Source organism: Onychostruthus taczanowskii, unplaced genomic scaffold (genome assembly GCF_017590055.1).
Source record: "Onychostruthus taczanowskii isolate IOZ18803 unplaced genomic scaffold, ASM1759005v1 scaffold24, whole genome shotgun sequence".
Taxonomy (NCBI): domain Eukaryota; kingdom Metazoa; phylum Chordata; class Aves; order Passeriformes; family Passeridae; genus Onychostruthus; species Onychostruthus taczanowskii.
Genome location: NW_024499684.1, coordinates 8,671,055 through 8,682,962, shown reverse-complemented (window position 1 = coordinate 8,682,962; position 11,908 = coordinate 8,671,055). Strand labels below are relative to the sequence as shown.

At 50.7% G+C, this 11,908-nt stretch overlaps 1 protein-coding gene across 3 annotated transcripts in view; it reads left to right on the top strand.

Annotated features, from left to right (window-relative positions):
- Positions 1 to 2,212: 2,212 nt before the first annotated feature.
- Positions 2,213 to 11,908, top strand: part of DVL3 (dishevelled segment polarity protein 3) — a 33,791-nt gene continuing 24,095 nt past the window's right edge. For all 3 annotated transcript variants that reach the window (XM_041405968.1, XM_041405969.1, XM_041405967.1), the window contains exon 1: positions 2,213 to 2,402. In XM_041405968.1, coding sequence (XP_041261902.1) covers positions 2,236 to 2,402 — 167 coding nt within the window. In that variant the 5' untranslated portion in view covers positions 2,213 to 2,235. The remainder of the gene's footprint in view (positions 2,403 to 11,908) is intronic.

Below are 11,908 nucleotides of genomic sequence, written 5' to 3'. Positions count from 1 at the left end.
GTAAGTGATGGAACTCAACTACATCCACCTCTGCTTTGGGCTGTTCCAAGATGCACTGAAATGTCTGAAGCCTGTGTACTCTGTAAGGAGGAGCAATGTTATCCATGCTGCAATTTTTAAGTTGCCGTAATTGCAAAAATAAGCCAACAGGCAGTTCAAAAACTCTTCCTTGTGGACCTTGGAGTGCACAGCACAGTCCCCTCCTGCTAATTTCTTTGGCACTGTGTTCTTAACTCCCATTCAGTGAGTCATACAGCACAAGGCCTCTGTGAGCAGTGAAACTGATCTATCATTGAGTCTATTCAGTGACTTGGCCTGTTTTAAAAGAAAAGGCAGCTGTAGCAATGAGATTTCATCTATTACTACCTTGGAGGTGTGGCACCCCTCCCCTGAGCTGCATGTGCTCCCTTGGGAACTCAGCACTACCAAAAATTGTCCTTTTTGTAACAAAAGTGTCTGATGTGTACAATACAGGCTCCGAGGTGCATCCATGGCTGTGCTGCGAGGTGGGTGTGACAGTGTCCCTGCCAGGGACACACTGGGATTCTTTCACATGTGCCTGCTTTTGGGGCAGGGAGGTGTTGCAAAAGGACTTTAAGATTAGCTCTGTCAGGGTTGACAGAGGAAGAAACAACTTAAACTAAACTTTTCCATTCCTGACCTGGATTCTTCATTCCAGGTACACCAGCTTTTACCAGAGCTCCGAGCATAAGGAAATTACAATCTTCCAAGAGCTGATGTGGAAACATGGGAGAGTCTCAAACCTCTTACAACTTCTGCTTACCTGAGGACTTCCCTGGAATTTTTATTCTTTTTTCAGTTTAATGTCAGGTTCTTCCCCCAGTCTAATAGTGCTGCCCAGGTAATTACCAGCAGTGCCTGCAGGACTCTTTAATGCATTAGCAGAAGGCTTATTTAGCTCAGCCAGCCTGCCTGAGGAACTTGGCTCTGTTCCCTGTAGGATCTCTCTGGCTCCTTTTCCTGCGGCAGGGGAGTCTAGTTTGAGGGCTGATCTAGTCTCGTGCCCTGTGCAGGCCCATGGTGTGGTGCTTCCCCTGCATTTGTTCCTTCTAATCCAGGATGGTGCAAGGCGGTTCTTGCCCTTCCTGTTGGTGGGTGTTCCCAAAACTCCATCCACCCCAGCTTTGCTCTCAGCCACAACTCCGGGAAACTGCTGATGGAATGGTTCCTTGGTGTCTGCTGGGTGCTGGCAAGATGTGCAGAGGGGAAACCAGGCAGACTGAGACTGCTGTGGAACAGAGGCAAGTTCTAGGGGCTGGGGTCACAGTGCTGATGACTACAGGTAAGAATGTGCTGGGGTCTGGGGAGATAGAGGATGGGAAGAAATCACACAGCCAAAAGGGTGCCCAGTTGAAGAAGCCATGGTATATGGAACAGAGGATTCTCATGAAGAGCATAGGAAAGAGTCTGCTTGGTGAGGAAAAGATCTGAGCACTGGGGTTAGTTTTTGGATGGTGACAAGGGGTTCAGAGGGAAGCCTTAGCTGGAGAGGAGCTGGGGTGGGTGGTAGTCCCTGTGTGTGGTGGCCATCTGAGACAGCATGGGAAGCTCTAAGGGCTCTGTACATGGGAGGATAGGGTAGAGATGGATATGCCTCATGTTTTGTAAGTTGTGCTCATGGGGCACATAGCTGGATGAGGAGCATGGAGAAGGCTGGGAGGTGTGTGATAAAGGACTAGGGCTGCAGAGATAGAAGGGGAGGCCTGGGGTGTGGACAGAAGTGGAAGCTGTGAGACACAGGAATGACCCTGTGTGTGAACAGCATCAGAGGGCGTACAGAGGATGTGAAAGCTGAATGGGGTGGGGAGCCTGGGAGAGGTATATTCCCAGCTGGCACTGGGCACGTGGGGGCACGGGGAGTACCAGGCTGTGGACAGGAGGATGTGGATGTAAAGTGTAAATCCCAACGCTCCCACGGGCAGTCCCAGGGGCCATGCACCCCCACGGGGCACAGCAGCAGCGGGGCGGATGGGTGTGTGGGGTCCGTTCCAAAGGAGAGGGTCAGCTCCAGCGAAGGGGGGTCTCCTGTCGAGCCGGGATTTGGCTCGGGAGCGGGATGCGGGCCAGCATCGTGGCGGGATCTGGGCCCAAACTCCCGGGCTGCCCGCTGAGCCGGGTCCCGGCCCATGGCGGGTCCCGGGGTCGCTCCCGCGCCGCGGCCCCAAGGGGCGCCGGTTCCGGTTCCGGCGGGGCCGGGACGGCGGGCGGGGCGCCATGGCGGCGGCCGAGACGAAGATCATTTACCACCTGGACGAGCAGGAGACGCCGTACCTGGTGAAGCTGCCGATCCCGGCCGAGCGCGTCACCCTCGGCGACTTCAAGGGGCTCCTCAACCGCCCCAACTACAAGTTCTACTTCAAGTCCATGGACGACGACTTCGGGTGAGCGCGGGCCCGGGCCCGGTCCCCCGGGGCCACGCGTGGAGCCCGGGCCCCGTGGGCCTCCCCGGGGAGCAGTGGGGGTGGCTGGGGAGCTCCCGCCCTCACGGGGCTGGGCCGGGGCTGGCTGCCCCCTCGGCCCCGGGAGCGCCCCCGGGGCGGCGGGGCCGGGACCCCCGGGATGGGGAGGTACCCCTCGTGCCCGGCGCGGGGACGGCGACCCCCATCCATCCTCCATCCCCGTTGCCTTTCCTTGGCGGGGATGGGGATGGTGACCCCCTTGGGTTCTGTCTGGACGGACACACCCTCCGTGCACCCCACCTCACCTGTGGGAGGCTGGTGGCGATACCCCCCGTGCACATTCTCTGGGGTTCGTTGTCCCTGGGTGCTGCCTCTGGGGACAGCCGCACGTCCTCGGATCCCGCATCGGCTCTGGGGAAGCCATGCTAACTCCTCGGTGAGGGAGCTGGTGATGCCCTGCTTGAGGTGCCAGAGGCACCTTGGAGGAGACCTTCATCCCCATCTGAGGGTCACATCCTCCCCGTACTCTGGATGTTTGGCCAACACCGTGCCTGAGGTGGTATCTCCCATGCAGCCCACACTGGGTTGTCTGTACCAGGTTGTATCCTACTCTGTTGTTTCCCACCAAAAGGGCCTGGGCATCTCCCACTGTGCCTGCCTGGGGAAAGTGCCCCTTGCTCCCTCCTCCAAAAGGGTGTGGAGATAGTGCCACCTCCATCAGCCCTTTCCATGGAATGGATTTGAGGACAGCTTTTTTCTCCTACCATCCATTTTGGGGAGGGACATCCATTTTGTCAGCTTTGTCCTCCGCATCTCATTTTTGGGAAGAATGTGTAGAGAAGACCAGCTTTCTCCTCCCCTACCTCCATGGAGAAGGAGTGAGAGCTCTCCATGTGCTGCCCATCTCTGAGCAAGGGATGTGTGCAAGACTCACTGTACCCATGTACGTGTCTCATCCTCAGAGATGTCCCATGCTCAATCTCTGGTATGGAAGAGAGGTGCAGCCCTGCCTCATGTCCCAGCTCCTGCAGGGCAGCTCTCTTCCAGCACTGGTGTTTCCATCATTCTTTTGTGATGCCCTTTGGTTCCTCCCATCACGGGTGACTCTTTGGAGATGAGGAGGTGTGTTCTGTCCCTTGTTTGGATGTTGCACTCACCGATCTTCTGGGCAGCCCCTGCTGTCCCCTACCTGTTGGTAGTTGGTTACTGTTCTGGGGAGCAAGTACCATGTGAAGCCAGCTCCCTGTAAGACCCTTTGTCCTCACTCTGTTTTGTCCAGATTTCCTACATCTGACTTTTCTTTAGCCTTTTTGAGGACCTCTTTTTCCATCCTGGGACCCTCTTGGTTTCTACAACATGTGACCCTTTACCATTCCTAGGACTTTGGTGTTTGAAGGAGTTGTGTGATCCTTCCTCCTCTGAAGATTTAGTGTTTACAGTAGGTCTTGTGTACAGAGCTGGGATTCCTAAGTGTTTTCAGTTTTATAGTCTTCCCAGTGTCTCCTCTCTGCACCAAATACCTCTCTAGGCTGTGATTTTGGCTTGTACCTCATGTTGAACAGGGCTGGGCCTGTTTGGGGCTTGGATGAGATCTGTGTGGCTGCCTCAGCAGGGGGTGCTCTCCCTTCCTCAGCCAAATTATCCCAGTGCCCAGGTTCCCGTTAGTTTGGGAGGTGCCAGCTTTCAGATGAGGCTTGAAATTTGGAGTCGCTCCTTTGACCGCAGTCTGGGACGCTTTGCCTCCCTAAATTCCTCCTGACCCAGTGGAGAGCTTTAATCCTCAGAAGCTTCCCCCTTCTCTCCTGGCAAATAGAAGTCTCCAACCCTCATTTTCCATAAATTTCCTCAGCAATATCAGTTGTCTGTGGATCGTTTCCTGTCCCTCAGCTGTTGAGTAGCGTTGGGTGCTATGAAACAGCTGCCTCTCCCTGTCTCAGAGGGGACCACGTTCATTGGTGGGAGAAGTGAATTCTCCATGCACGCTGTTTGTAAACAAATGCTTTGGGATCCTTTGAAATGTTGTTCTTGAAGTGAATTCAAACTTGTCTTGAATGAAACATTGCCATGTGGGTGGGAGAGTGCACAACTATAAACAAAGTTTAGTAATAAATAGCAGTGGGGAAGAGGGGTTGCGTTGGGAAGAGGGGTCTGGTGGCTGTGAGGTTTTGTGCTGTGCCTTTTCATCCTCTATCTCTTTAAGGTTCTAGAAGAGGAGCTAGATGATATATTAACAAAACTCAATGATAAAGCAGCAAAGGGAGTTATAGTGGGGGATAGCAAGATCAGTTGCATCAGAAATGCATGGGATGGGATTTTTATTGTTATCAGTTCAGCTAATTTGTTTGGGAAGCATAAATTGCTCTGGAAGGGAAGGTGCATCTGAGAGGGGATCGGGGGCTGTTGGTGGGCAGCCTGTTCCTTGGAGAAGTCCTGGGCAATGAGTTGTGCAGTTGGAGCAGCATGTGCAAGGCCTGGAGTGTGAGAGACAGAGCAAGCCTCTGTCACCATGGATGCTTCTTCAGGAAAGCTGTCTCTGCTGCTTTCCAGAGAGCTGAAGAATGTGCTGGTGGTTGGCTGGAACATGGTGGGAACAGCCAGAGCAGTCCAGCTGCAGCCTTGTCTCTGGGAAGCTCTGAAGCCCCAGGCAGCACACAGAATTTCATGATCCCTGGTAACTGATGTCCATGAGAAAGCGAGCCATTGGCCTGCAGGGAGAATCAGAGACAGAAGGGCAGGAGGCACCTTGGCTGCTTGGCTACAAATGCATGGGCAATTAGTGAAAACTAGACTGGAGGTTAACAATGGTGGCATTCAGAAGCTGTGTGACAGGAAAAAGCATTTCTCTCTCACACATGTATTCCTCTCAGCTCCTTCCCTGAGGGGATTCCCTCAGGGTGCCTTCTGTCTGGCTTGTGCTGGGCTGCTGTCTCTCAGCTGGGCAGTGTCCAGGAGTAGGACCCAGGTTAAAGCCCCCTCAATGAGAAAAGTAGATGGCCTTAGGGCAGCTGATCAATGAGGAGGAGGCCTGCAGGTCTCATGGTTCTGCTTTGGACCTTCTGCTGGATCCCTGTGGCATAAACAAAACTTTTCCTCTCATCTTATTAGGAATGGAGACATCTCACCTTCCAGAGCCAGCTGGAGCAGAATCTCCAATGTTTCCTCTCACTTCTGTAGCCCAGTCTGACTCTTTCTTGCTCTTCCTCCTTTTATCCAGGCTGTGGATCTCTGGTCTGTTATCCCCTTCAGCTAACCCCATCCCCAAGGCAGTATTACAGCCTCAGTCTTGGTGTGTGGGATTTTTCATTCTTTTGTTTATCTTGTTAATATTTGTTTGCTCTGAGAATCAGAGTAGTGATGGAGCAGCTTCAGTGTTTATATCTCCTTGGAAATGTGAACTGAGGTTCCCCTGGGTGGCTGTGGAGTTGTCGGGCTATGGCAGGAGTTAGTGCTCAGCTTCAAATAATTAAGACCCAAGAGTGGTGTCACTTCTGGGTGGCAAGGAGGAGATATGAAAAGAATTCCTGCACCTGGTCCTGGGGAGAGCAGTTGTGAGCAGCAGGAAGGCTGCAGGGTTTTGTTCTGATGCAGTGGGCTACAGCTGTACATAACAGGGTGCAGATATTTGTGCCCTTGTTGGCTTTGTGTGCTGCTAATCGCAGAAGGGGAGGCACATGAAGGTCAGCTGATGGGTGGTGCGAGTGTGGCAGTGCACAGACGTGGTAGACTCTTCTTGGACCTGAGATGCTTTGTGTGGATGTGTCTCACCATGAAGTGTGGAACTATCCTTGGCTGCTAACATTGCACTCATTAGAGAGAGAAGGTTTCTTCCTCCACCTTGAATATTTTCATTCAGTGTTTTGCAGGTAAGAGCTGTGTGCTATCAGCAGGAGAGGGCCTTAGATCAGTGCAGTGCTGTGACTGCTTTTGACATCCATATTCTCCATCAGACCTTCCCCCAGGTTTTTCATGGGATTTTGAGCAGACTTTTTTTTTTTTTTTTCTTAATCCATAAAATGGAATTTCCAGCTGTGCCTTGTCTTGTCCACCTGACACTGGGAGCTTCTTGGGCAAACAATTGTGTGCCTCTTAGCATGACACAGCTCTCAGTTCCATAGAGGTGCTGCAAGAACAGGACTGTAAATTCTTCTGGGCACCTGTGCAGTTGGGAAGGGAACAACCATGGTGGTGGTCTGTAGTTTGTAGTTTGCTGGGACATAGGCTTCAGTCGTGTGTCAAGTGTTGTCTCCTACCCAAGTCCATCATGAGAAATGTACCTGGGCAGCATGGACTTCTCACCAGACAGGTATTGTGCCTGTTTGCCTCAGCTGAACTACAGATTTGTCTTTTCATCTGGTACAACTCTGAGAATATTCTTATATCAGGTGAAATGTCATTTCTTTTGATTCATTGTTCCTTACTGATACTGCTCATTTTCTATTGATCAAAATGTGCTCCCACAGGAGCATGCTAAAGTTTAAGCTAAACATTTCAGAGCATTTTAATGAGTGCAAATTGTGTGTCCATGTAAATCCTTAGCACCTAGCCTGAAGTTCTGCCTTGTCTTTCCATAAATTGTGGAGTGCTAAAAGTTTGAATTTCTTTTGCCTGTGAAGAAATCACTTTGGTGATCATTTTGTTTATCTTCACTTGGCCACCTCCCCTCTTGTAGGCTGGAGAGCAGAAGGGCCCCATTCTTCTGCAAGGGGACCACTCCTCCCTCCCCATCCTACTGGTTCTGCATTGCTGGGAGAACAGCAGTGATCTGAGGTACAGTGGTGGGATGGTGCTGCTCCTCCTGCCCCTGCTGGTTTCTCCCTCTTGAAGGTCTCCATTCCAATTTGAGTTTCATGGCTGTGGTGAGTGATTCCTTGGTTGCAGCTGTGAAGTGAAAATTGGTATCCAGCTAATCACTGGCCCAGTGTCTTATCCAGACCTGCTTAATTATCACCTGCTCTCCAAAGCTGGGTACGAGGCAGTGATTAGGACAGCGCTCTGGAGACAGAACAAAGCGGGCGCTGCGGGAATTCCCAGTGAAGGGGTCAGATGCCATTGGTATTTGGCAGCCTCATCTCTGCACATGTGCATGAGGAAACGTGTTGATGCTCTCTGAAAGGCTGAGTGATTTATTTTTATTGCAGGGTCTTTTTGAAATTGATACCAGTGGTGACTGTCCTTCTGGCTGGAAATGCTGGGAGCTGGGGAAGGGATCCTAAACTTAATAAGCAGTGTCAGTTTCTAAGCAGTGGTGAGCCCTGGCATGGTGCCCCTGCCTTTCCTGCCAGCTCTTTGTAACATGTGTTGGGGGAGTTGTTTTATTTTGATTTTGGGAACTTCTTAAAATTCATTTTTAATTGGAAACTTTTGCTGTCTCCAGAAGACCTTTGCCTGTCCCATGCCCCTGATGGAGACTGCTTCCATGTCAGCATGAATTTCATACTGGGAGAGGTTGGCAAGAAATTTGTGAGTGAAAGGGCCTGCAAAACTCCCTTGCGTGTTCACGTCCTTTGTGGTGCTCTAAGTGACAGCATTGGCCCTACTGGAAGGTGGCCATCACTTTTTTCCAGTTTCTAGTCAGTCCCTGTCCCTTCCATGTGGAGAGGAGCACTTTACACATGAAAGGCCACAGCACCCCATCTGTTGTGCTCTGGAGGTTGTGTTTCCGTGCCTGCTGTGAGGTGAGCTGCCCTGGTTAGCAAGGGCCCACCAGCAGTTACTTCAGACATTTTGCATGTAGGTTGCGGCAGCCTGTGCCTCTGTCTCCTGAGCTGCTGAGGATTTGGCAGAGAGCTGCTAACCACTGTCTGCATTTGTGGTGGGGAGTTCCTGTAATGCTGCCCGTGCTTGGGGTGGCCCATGGACACCGGAGCTGATTCTGGCTGGAGCTGCTGCTGGAGACCACAAGTGTTGTGGTGGTGGTGGGGGCTACAGCAGTGCCAGGGTTGAGGTGAAGATGGAGATGGTTAGCTGACAGTATTCCCTGCTTCCCTGGGTTGTATTGTCTGTGCCTGGCCCTGTGTCCTGCTGTTCAGACCCAGCTATTACTGACTCTGTAGGTGTCCAGCATTCTCAGTTGTGGTTGGAGCTGTGCTCTGAAGGCCACATTGGATGGCAGTGGCAGCGTGGTTTCTTTGCCCAGGGGTGGTGTTCCGAAAGCCAAGTTAGCCAAATCAGGCTGCAGACCAATTTCCCTAAGGCCTTGTGTGTCCTATGCAAACAATGAAGCTTTACAACAGCTATTGAACTAGTTTGCAGCCAGAACTGGTCAAAATTTTTTTTTTGACTGAATGTATTTTCTCCCAAAATATGGTGTCATGTTGAAGCCAGCATTTTTCTTGGAGAGGCATTGTTTTCAGTTATGTGCTTGATGGGAATGTTTCTTAATTTTAAGCCTCTTTTGTCATTTCTGAAAAAAAGAAAGAAAGGTCAAGAAACCTTTACTCAGCCGTATGAATGCAGCTGTTTTGGTGCAGTTCAGTGTTCTGAAATCATCTGAAGGACTCTGGTCCTCCAAATTCCAGTACAGAGCAAAAACCTACCTTGATGTCTCAGAAATTGCTGCAAAGTAAATTGGTGTGCCCCAGCTGTGGTACAGCTGTGCTCCAGGATGGTTCAGTCTTGGAGGTCAAGGCAAAATGCCATAAAAAATGGCTCATAAACCACCATAATTTGGGTCACAACCTGAGCATTTTTTGTTGTTATGGTATGATAGTTGTGGCCCCACCACTCAGTTTTCTGGTTCCTGCTGAGATACATATTTTTTCTAAAGTGAACTCTAGAATTTCATCTAGAACTTTGCCGTTCCCAAATCGCAGACACTGGCTCACCTGCAAGGTGGGTACTGGGTCTTCTGGGTGGTAGTGTAAGCAGTGATGTTCCTTCCTACATGGCTGCAGTAAGAGCAGGATGTTGCTGGGGAGGCTGTGTTTCATAATGGCCTCTAAGAAGGAAGATGCTGGTGTGCAGGGGTGGAGGTAGATGGACCATGAGCCCAAGGTCATTGTACTTGGAGGACTGAGCTTTCAGTAAGTCCCTCTTGTTCATCAAGCTCCTGGCCTCTTTCTCCTGTGATTTCTTCACCTGTCTCCTAGCAGATGTGAATTCTTCAAGGTGGAGGCTGCCACCCATCACTATGCACGTGGGGATGCTCAGGAAAGAAGGGTCTGTGAGTATAAGCAACGAAAATCTGGCACATGGGTTTGGCTTCAATCCTCTCTCAGGGTGGGCATCAGGCCCTTCATTGTGAGTATAAGCAAAGAAAATCTGGTTTCCCTGCAGCTTTTCTGCTGCGCACATGGGTTTGGCTTCAATCCTCTCTCAGGGTGGGCATCAGGCCCTTCATCTAGACTTGAAAGCTGTATATGCAGAGGTGTAGCGAGCATAGTTGAAATTCCTGAAGTACTTTTTGAGCTCAGTGTACTTAAAGGGGTGGGAAGCCTCTTCCATGTCTGCATGGCAGTTGCTGAAGTGTTCTGAGCTGAGGGTACCTACTGTAATGAATTGCTACTCCTCCACCCTTGACTGCATCCAAATAGACAGAACAATGTTGTGGTTTGAGATATTTGATCTGTGAAAAAGCCCATGAAGAGGAGCTGGGCTTGCATATCACGGCACACCACAGTCTGCAGGAAATTGCCTTCGTGTTGCACCAGCTTTGCATCATGTTGCACATCTGATGAAGCAGCAGTCAGAGCTGTGTGTTTTTGGTGTTTCCTATTGATTTCCTCCTCTCTCCATCCCTTGTTTGTTATTCAGAGCCTGCCCTTCTGACCTGTGCTGGATGGATTGTTGTTTTCCAGAAGGGGGATGTGGCACCACGTGGCTGTGTTACTGTTTGTCCCGCTGGTGCTGGCTTGTTAGGCAGCAGCTGGCAAGTTAAGTAAAACTTAATCCCTGGTGGCTGCTGTTGGAAATTTTTGGACAAAATCCTTTTATAAAGGCTTTTTGGAAGGCGTTTCAATAAGGTACAAATAGGGGAATTAGTCTAATCTCTGTGACTTTGTCTGCTTTGTCCATGTGCTTATCTGTGTAATGCCATGGTGGCCTTAGGAGAGAGTGTGAGCTTTTGGGCTGTGGTCTCTGAGGACTGCATTAGCTTGCAGAGCTGAAGCATTAGTGTTTCCCTGAGCCCCAAAGCTCTTGGTTTCACATATTGTTACTACTGTAGCACTAATATTAAACCCATCCGGGAATGGGCTGGAACTCTCAGGAGGCTTTGGCAGGCAGAGATGCCTAGCCTGACCTTCCTGTGCTGTGTAATTCTGTATCACAGTGGAGGGTTGGGACTGTTGTGGTTGTTGTATCAGTTATTTGTTAATGGGTACATGTCAGAGGCATTTTCCACTCCCAGCTAACTATGGAAGGCAGCAGAAGCAGCATTTGGGTACCCTACTCCACTAAATCCTTTGTGGTGATTATCTCCTCACTGGGGTATTTGTCCTTGTGTCTTGTTGGCTAAAATTTGTTAGTAGGTAGAGCTGGAGGAAAAGAGGGTGCAGTGTGAGCAGTGGCTGAGTTGCTGCAGTGGGAATCTGTCCTTCTGGTCCTGGCTGAAGACAGAAGCTGAAGGGGGAAAGGCTTCCTCACACGACTTGGAGCAAAGCTCTGTTTCTGGGAGGGCTGTCACTGGCTGCTGTGTGGGAAGGTCCTTCCTCTGCTGGTTTTTGACCTGCCCCTAGGGTTTGGAGAGGAATTTATTTGCTACGTGGCCCCTCTGATCGCTGGCAGCTGTCTCTGTGATAGGCTGGGAGTTCTGGGTCTGGGTAACAGAGTTTGTGGACTTTTCCTTGTTTGCTGATGGCTACAGGCTGGTTCTGGGGACACTGAGAGTCTGCCAGAGGGGTCTGTGTTTCAGGAGCTTTGGCTCTGCATGGATTATTATAGCAGGGGAGCTGGTGTTAGTGCAGTAACCTGCCACTGCCTGGGCTTCAACTCTTTCCCTCAGCATTACTCTGGCTACTTACTCATGGTGTTTTTGTGTCTCATGACCTGTGAGCAAATAGGTTGTCCCCTGTACACTACATTGTGCTGTGCTGCTGTTGTTGACAGCTAGAGCAGTGTCAGCAGCAGGTGACAACCTTGACTTGGTAGCCTGATGCCATCAGGGCAGGGAGAAAGTTGCTGCAGTGCTGATGGCTGTTGCCTGGTTGGCTCCAGGGAGTAGCAGCTTCTCAAACTGAAGCTTTTTTCAGAAGCTGTGATGGATATGCAAACTTGTGTTTGCATACAGCTAACCAGCTGTCCCAGTTCATTCAGCCCTGCCTAGCTCAACCAGTATGTTAGTGCCATTCACACAGAGACTTGCCTGTGGGCCCAGATGGGGCTGTGCCATACTGGAAATCCATATAGGGCCTCAATGCATGAAGTCTTCCTCTTGCACTGTGTTCGTTTGAGTTTTCTTACTGTTTTTGGTGGCTCTGAGAAGGGTGGATTTTCATGGTTTTGGCTGCAGAGCTGAGTCCCTTATGGCAAACTTGCCTTAGACCTGGAGC